The sequence below is a fragment of the Podarcis raffonei genome, chromosome 3, assembly GCF_027172205.1.
Source record: "Podarcis raffonei isolate rPodRaf1 chromosome 3, rPodRaf1.pri, whole genome shotgun sequence".
Classification (NCBI taxonomy): Eukaryota; Metazoa; Chordata; class Lepidosauria; order Squamata; family Lacertidae; genus Podarcis; species Podarcis raffonei.
In genome coordinates, this window is record NC_070604.1 from 100,479,076 (window position 1) to 100,487,572 (window position 8,497).

The 8,497-nt window shown below is 40.5% G+C and overlaps 1 protein-coding gene across 2 annotated transcripts in view; it reads left to right on the plus strand.

The window, feature by feature from the left end:
* The window catches only part of UBR2 (ubiquitin protein ligase E3 component n-recognin 2), a 56,022-nt gene extending 48,805 nt beyond the window's left edge, over nt 1–7,217 (plus strand). For both annotated transcript variants that reach the window (XM_053383293.1, XM_053383292.1), the window contains exons 44-47: nt 444–521; nt 1,238–1,408; nt 2,845–2,946; nt 4,920–7,217. In XM_053383293.1, the coding sequence (XP_053239268.1) occupies nt 444–521; nt 1,238–1,408; nt 2,845–2,946; nt 4,920–5,061 (493 nt within the window). In that variant the 3' untranslated portion in view covers nt 5,062–7,217. The remainder of the gene's footprint in view (nt 1–443; nt 522–1,237; nt 1,409–2,844; nt 2,947–4,919) is intronic.
* The last annotated feature ends 1,280 nt before the right edge of the window (nt 7,218–8,497 follow it).

The window sequence follows — 8,497 nt, forward strand, 5'->3', positions numbered from 1 at the left end:
GTGTTTTTGTTGCCTGTCCTGATGCAGGTAATGACAGGTTGAAATTGAAGCCCGATTGAAATAAGGCCAGGTCATTCATTTCTGCCAAGCATGTTTGTATGTGGGTAGCCACCACCTTCTCAAGCCCCTTGCCCAGGAAGGAGATATTTGTGACTGGGCAGTAGTTGTCACATACCCTTGGGTCTAGGGAAAGTAGTCATCTGGCGTGGCTGCATCACTGCCTCCTTCAGAGCAGCAGGAACTGCCCCCTCCCACAAAAAGGCAAGGGTCACCCAAGCTGATCTCACTAAGCTTGTAGTTAAAGGTCTTTCAGTAATAAAAAAGTCAATACTACATTATAGCTTAACAGTGAATCCAAATGTACAGTAATAGATCAAACTGTTTACATACCGAAGCCAAGTTTGAAATGTATTAATGTGTATTATTGGTTCGTTTCATTTTAGCTACCCGCGAGAATCTAACAAATTAATAGACCTTCCCGATGATTACAGTAGCCTCATCAATCAAGCTTCTAACTTTTCGTAAGTCTTATGCAATTCCTTATGACCACCTTGATTTTTATTGAAATAATTCTGAAACCAGGCTGCAGCTCAGCGACAGGGTATATAACCTTTGCAGTCCATGGCATCTTCAGTTGAAGGGGGTCTTAAAGTTTTGAAAAAGTTTATTAAAACTTTCATGAATGCTTTGTTCAGCTCCTCACTTTCTGTACCCTTAAAAATACTAAACACATTCTACAAGTTTTTTAAACTTTCAAAATATAGGCTTGGGCCCAAATGTGCTCTCCATGGGCAAAAGGGGATTTCTCGATTTAGTGTGAAAGAGGTATCAAATAGTGCTTTATCTTCTGCTCTTGCTTATGTGAGGTGCATTGTTGCTTAGCTCCTCCCCTCTCCATGAGCAAAAAGGCATTTTGGCTCACAAAAGGCATCTCCCTGTGCCCCAACTCCAGTCTTTTCCCATTCTTCCTCCCTGTTGCATCCTGTCCTGTTTCAGAGGCTCTTCCATACTCAAGGATCAGCTTTTGGGAGGGAGGGGAAAGTGATGACAGCAGGAAGCAGCTAGGAGAAGGGAGTTAGAAAATCTCATTGCCTGAGTGAAGTTCCACTCACCCTTCTTTGGATCCAAGACATGAACTAAATGGAGGATATTATAATAGTCACAGTGAAACTTACCCTAGTAGATAAGATAGCGTGATATTAAATATAATTGTCACATCTTTTTGTTTCTTACAAAGGTGTCCGAAGTCAGGTGGTGATAAAAGTAGAGCACCAACGTTGTGCCTTGTATGTGGGACCATGTTGTGTTCTCAGAGCTACTGTTGTCAAACAGAGTTGGAAGGAGAAGACGTAGGAGCCTGTACTGCACATACGTTTATCTGTGGCTCTGGAGTAGGAATTTTTCTCAGGTAAGAGGGTGGTTGCGCTTGAATAGTTCTAATGGACAGTCACACCTCTCCCACAGCAAGAGAAGACTTAAGTTGTAGGATTTGTTTTTAATAATAATAAGGTAATATATTAAATATATCCCGCCCATCTGCCTGGGTTTCCCCAGCCACTCTGGGGGGCTCCTAACAGAGTATTATAATTAATAATAATAAAACCAATGAAATATCAAACATAAAAAACTTTCCTAAACAGGGCTGCCTTCAGATGTCTTCTAAAAGTCAGATAGTTGTTTATTTCCTTGACATCTGATGGGAGGGCGTTCCACAGGGCGGGCGCCACTACCGAGAAGGCCCTCTGCTTGGTTCCCTGTAACTTGGCTTCTCACAATGAGGGAACCACGAGAAGGCCCTCAGCGCTGGACCTAGTGTCCGGGCAGAACGATGGGGGTGAAGATGCTCCTTCAGGTATACTTGGCCAAGGCCATTTCGGGCTTTAAAGGTCAGCACCAACACTTTGAATTGTGCTTGGAAACATACTGGGAGCCAATGTAGGTCTTTCAGGACCGGTGTAGTAGTAGTAATAATTTATTTGTATCCCACCCTCTCTGGCCGAGGCTGGGCTCAGAGTGGATAACATCATAAAAACAACACAATAGGCATAAAAACAGACATCAGTTAATTAAAATACATCTTAAAATTAATTCAGACAAGTTAAAATCTGGGCAGGTGGCAATTATCAGGTTGGAATTGAGAGAGGTTGATACTTGCCAGGGCCAACTGTTTCCACTGATCATACACCTCCTTCAGGCTTGTTTTATACAAAGGAAAGTAAATCAAACTGCATCCTGCCCAAAGGCCTGGCGGAACAGCTCCGTCTTGCAGGCCCTGCGGAAAGATGTCCAATCCCGCAGGGCCCTGGTCTCTTGTGGGAAAGCGTTCCACCAGGCTGGGGCCACAGCCGAAAGGCCCTGGCTCTAGTCAAAGCCAGTCTAATTTCCCTGGGTCCCTGGATCTTCAAGGTGTTGTTAGCAGTTGTTATGTGGTCTTGGCGGCCGCTCCCAGTCACCAGTCTAGCTGCCGCATTCTGGATTAGTTGCAGTTTCTGTGTCACCTTCAAAGGTAGCCCCATGTAGAGCACATTGCAGTAGTCCAAGTGGGAGATAACCAGAGCATGCACCACTCTGGTGACACAGTGCGCAGGCAGGTATGGTCCCAGCTGGTGTACCAGTTGGAGCTGGTAGGCAGCTGCCCTGGACACAGAATTGACCTGCGCATTCACTCTGCACTCATCTCACGCAGCTGCTCATTGAGGAGGCACAGGCTGTGGTTCTGTGAAAATGCCTCATTTCTTCTGCTTGTGATGAACTTTAACCTCTAATTGCTGGTGGGACTATTGATTTAAGAGACATATGGAGTTAACATTAACCAGGACGTCCTCTTTTGTGTGATCTTTTCAGAGTACGGGAGTGTCAAGTGCTATTCTTAGCTGGAAAAACAAAGGGCTGCTTCTATGCTCCTCCTTACCTTGATGACTATGGAGAAACGGATCAGGGACTCAGGTAGCTTTCCGTATTCTGTGTTGTATTTGTTTTGTTTGTTTCCAAAAAACAAAACAAACAACCTATGTTGCCAGAACTAAGGAAAAGCATCGTAATGGTGAACTGCATGAAACCATCAATAGAGTTATATTAATAATAATAATAATAATAAAATTTATTTATATCCCGCCCTCCCCAGCCGAAGCCGGGCTCAGGGCGGCTAACAACACTAAAATAGTGCAACATTATAAAAACATTATAAAAATTAATTAAAATCAAAATTGATGGCAACCATAAACTAAAGTTTTGTAAAGATTGCCAAAGGAGGGAGTCAGGCTGCGCCCTGACCAAAGGCCTGGTGGAACAGCTCTGTCTTGCAGGCCCTGCGGAAAGATGTCAAGTCCTGCAGGGCCCTTGTCTCTTGTGACAGAGCGTTCCACCAGGTTGGAGCCGCAGCCGAAAAAGCCCTGGCTCTAGTTGAGGCCAGCCTAACCTCTCGGTGGCCTGGAACCTTCAAGATGTTTTTATTTGAAGACCGTAAGTTCCTCTGTGGGCCATACCAGGAGAGGCGGTCCCGTAGGTTTCAAAGTTAATCGCAGTTCTGTGAAATAGACCCATTTGACAAAAATAGACTTCCATGAGGTCATTTAAATTGTTACTAGTTAATAAGGATGGCCACTGTTGCCGTGGCTTCTAGATAACAGGTGCATATGGAAATATAATTTCTAGAGTTGAATCCGGTAGTGTGAAGTCACTGCAAGTTTTGAACAAAAAGTTAATCAGTGAATCCTGTTGCAGGATGCCCTTCAAACTGAAGCTTGAGGGCACTGCTTAATGTGCAGATGTTGTTAATATCACATGGGAGCATCATGGAAACCCTACGCTGGCTAAACTCTACAGCAAGGGTAGCCAACATGGTGCCCTCCAGATGTTGTTGGACTACAGTTCCCATGATCCACGGCCATTGACCATACTGGCTGGGGCTGGTGCAAGCTTCAATCTACCCGTGCTCTACATTATTATTATTATTATTATTATTATTATTATTATTATTATATGTACCAGAACCTTTTGTCTTATGGTGCCAGCCTCGTGGAAACTGGGCAAGTCTTATTTGGTGTTTGGCCCCCTGCATGTGTCTTTTGGGGAATAACAAAAGTCTGGGGAAGCATAGATTTCACCAAGGATTAAGTACCAATTGCATATGAGCAGCTAATTGGAATTAGGAAAAAAGCATCAATCTCTGCCTGCCTCATCTAGTTAGGATAAAGAAGACTTAACATTCTATATACCATGTCTCAAGTATTCAAACTGCTTCATGTACGTTCTCTAATTCAGGTGCGGACAGACCTCTGGCTTGTGGGATCTACTTTGGGGTTTGTTTTGTTTTTTTGAAACCCCAAGATCCACCAGCCAGAGCCAAGTGCAAAAGACATACACTTAAATATTTCTGGGCCCTTCTGATCACTCAGAGATCTACCTTTTGCTGACCCCTGAACTAAGTAATCTTTACAATCAGCCTTGTAAGGTCGAGCAATACTTCAGATGGTCATGGGCATATGAGGGAATAGACGATAACCCAAGGTGTCAGCAAGGTGATGCTTAATGGATGTGGATATGATGAGGAATGCCTGGCTGGTGACTTGCATTTCTGGCCTCTTAGTGACATCAACTTTCAGCATGTGTCCAGGCCATTGGGAGGAGGTGAGCTTTACTGAGCTTTGCTGTTATGAGCCTTTTTCTCCGATAGCTTTTAGTCACCTGCTTCCATACAGTGCTGCTGCTGGTGGTTTTCATTATTATTTTTTTAAAAATATGTTTATTTTTCTTGGATTTATTGTTTGCCTAATTGTTTCAGCCCTGAGACCAGGGCATGCTTATAAACGTTGCAGACAAATGGTTTTATTTATTTATGTTTACATGCAAGATAGCATTTGGAACTTGGGTTATTTCATGTTCTTATAGTTGGTTTTTCATGGACTTTTCTACCCTAGACGAGGGAATCCTTTACATCTGTGCAGAGAGCGATTTAAAAAGATCCAAAAACTTTGGCAGCAACACAGCATTACGGAGGAAATAGGACACGCACAAGAAGCAAATCAAACGTTAGTAGGAATCGACTGGCAACATTTATAACTAATTCCTTTCTGAAGACTGAAACTTCATGGTCATCCTTTTATAATCCAGCAAAATTTGTCAGCCGGAAGGAGGAATAGGAAACAAAGGATTGAAGTAATAAAGAGAAGAGTCTAGTTCTTTTATTGACTTTTCCATGTTTGTATATTTCCTGGTTTCCATAACCATGTAAACTTTTCTGTTTAGCAGATTTGATCAATAGTATTATTTGCACTGCTTCTTTCATACACAACCTTTTGATTTCTATAACTTGGGCTACTGAATTTAACATTTCTATTACAAAAGTAGCCATCTCCTTGGAGTATGAAACTTTTTGAATAAGAGGAGGAAAAGCTGCTGAAATGGCAACTTAGCACAATGTTGAAGTGGTGTGTTCACCCTTTTGTAGTAAATCTGAGCCATTTTGCATTTTAGTACTTAAAACTTGTAATGGAATGAAATAGGGGTGCAAAAAAATGTAGCAATGGGTTTATCTATAGGAGTGCAGAAGAACACTCATTGTATCTAAAATGACTTTGTAATCTGAAGCCTTGAAGGGCTATTTTGCCTTTGTCTTTCTTCTTCTTAAAAGAGAACACTTTAATAAGGAAAACTAACTTAAAGATCTTCTTTTTTTGAACTATTGCACTCTTTAGAATTATTGTGTGGATTGTGATATTGACATAGTGGGCAAGAACCGAACACTGTTGTCCATGCTGTGATTGATAACCTCCTATGTTTAGAAGGTTGACATTCTGCTTAGTTGATTTGAGATATTGAGTAACATCACCCATCAGAGAAGTCATGCGAAAATTAATTTGATGTCAGATTGAATAGGAAGAGAATAAGAATTTTATTTCATTTCATTTACATTTGTTGATTACCAGCCTTCAAGGTTCAGGATCCTTTCCCCTTTTTAAAGTTCCAAGATAAAAACATAGAAGGCAAAGTGAGAACCAAGGACAGCCCCCCTCCCACCACATGAATTTCCTTTAATTTGCACCGCCATCTACATCTATTTGTACTTGGCTGGCGTTCTGTAAAGAAGTTTGTCTATAGTATATTTTGTAGGTATATTGAAATAACTGCACAGATTTTGCACATGGGTGCCTGAAGGCAGTGAATTTTCTAAATATACATTGGGGCCTCAAAAAAACCATATAAAATAACATTATACTTTCTCTAGAGGTTTCATTCTCTCTGTCCCTTCCAAATAGCATCCTTTTAAAATAAATAGCTATAATCTGTAATCTTAGTTAGTTCTGATAACTCTTGGGATTTTTCCTGGCTTTCATCTTCAGTTCAGAGATGGCATCCCATGAACAGCCAATATACTAGCAATTAGTCTAAGTTTGTTTTTTTTCAGTGATCTAACGCATCAAATAGTGTTTACAGCAGTCTTCTATAGGCTCAGAATAGTTGCAATGAATACATAGGACACAAATTCAAAGCTATACCAGTTCAGCTCCCTTTTCTTAGGGAGAATAACTTTTGACAGGACAGGCGTCCATCTGATCAGTCTTCCTACACGTGTTTGCTAGTAGTTCCTGAGCCTCTCCTTCTTTGCTGAGTGTTGTGTAACTAGCAAGAAAATATTCAGTCTTCATTTTCCCTTTGATTAGGTTGTGAATAAAGCTATTTGCTGTGCATGTTACACTTAATGTACTAGTTCTGCTCTGATACTGTTTCTTTGGGATTTTAAAAAAACAAACTTGCTTTAAGAGGCATTTAGTAACAATGCATTTAGATTCTCAGTCTCCCCTGCTCCCCTTTTATGGGTGCATAAAACAGAAAAATAGGATCTGCTGCCATTTAACTGACAAGTTTCTATGTAAAGTAAATATTGAGAGAATAAGGTCTTTTCCCCTCAGGTACTCTAGTCCAAGATGGCAGTCAAATGGGTTGATGGAATTATGACTATATGACATAGGAAAAGTGTATAAATTTATCCTGGATTTTGTAGGATTGCTCATCCTTCAACAACCCATTTTCTTCTCTGACTTTTTTTCCTTTTGCATGTATTTATGTTCATTGTAGAAATGTTTATATAACAAGCTTTCAGTATCAGGGAATTAATACCTGTAATAACTTTCATATCTGTGGACAACTTGTAAAAATTCAAATGTATCATATGTATAAAAAGTATAAAAATAAATGCTTTAGGTGTTGACATTCGATTGATGTGTAAACCTGTTGATTTATTTATTTTTTAAGGTGTGCCGAATGTTTTGAGTTACTAGCTTTTGTGTTTTAAGATTAATAGCCTGGATCAGCAACATCTCTTTCTGCATTCAAACATCTGAGTTCAAGCATCTTGTCACCATTTTAGTAAATTAGTATTACACAGCAAAGCACAGAAGAAAGCCTCCACACAATGCAGGACTACTTCTCAGGAGAAGTGAAGACTCCTTTCCCAAGATCATTAAAGGGTCTGGAAACCAAGCCTTATGAGGAATGCTTGAAGGAGCTGGGTTGTTTAACAAGCAGTGTTAAAAATGAGTCGTGACTTAGTTCCCAGTTCAAGGGGGCAAGTGCACCTGAGTGGTGACTTAACCCATTGTTTTAAGTACATCTTGCTTATCACACTGGGAAGGGGGTGGGGTTAGGAAAAGAAGCAAAAACAAAACAAAACCCCACAAGGTACGAAAATGAGAATTTTATCCAAAATCCTTCATGCTGGCAATTCAGATGTATAGAAGTTCATTATTATTATTTTGGCTCATGTCCTTAAAACAGGACTTGTTTCAACAATACATTGACCTTCTATATATCTACTTCTGTATATCTGAATTTCCCTTATGGAAGACTGCAGTTTTCCACAAAAATAAATCATTCTCTTTTCCCTACTCCATGCTCTTCACTCCTTTCCCCTCCCATCTTACCACACGCAATTATTTTTATTCTTGAAAATGCAAACTCTAAAACCAACAAATAACAGTACGGTCAAAACTGGAAGGGTAACCTTGAGTCTGGACTTGAAAATAGATCTCTGCATCGCCTAACCTGTCGCCTTGCTGGAAACAAACTTATCCAGGCATTTATCTCTCAGTGGGGAGCTAGTTAGCATGTGACATTGTTCTATTTCTCTGGCCTTATCTCTTAATCAATTAACCTCTAATGCTCTTCTTTTTAAAGAGCATTTTAAAAATACCACATTACCTCTAAATTTATTTAGCTGAGGTCGGCGTTAGCTTTAGCATAAGCAAAGTTAACAATAATATTTTTTCCCTTTCTCTGAAATGCTTAAAAAAAAAATTCTACTCGCATCATTGTAAACTCTGCCAGTTACCAGTTCAGCAGAGGTTATCCTTAGCCTGAGGAGCCTGATATAGCCATCTCCTGCTCCTGCTAAGCGGCACATGCTCACAGAAGCCATCACTGTCCAGCATTACGTGTGCAGGATAGAGGAGTGCATGGTGGCTAATCTTATAAAATGTATTAAGGTTACTTAGAAACG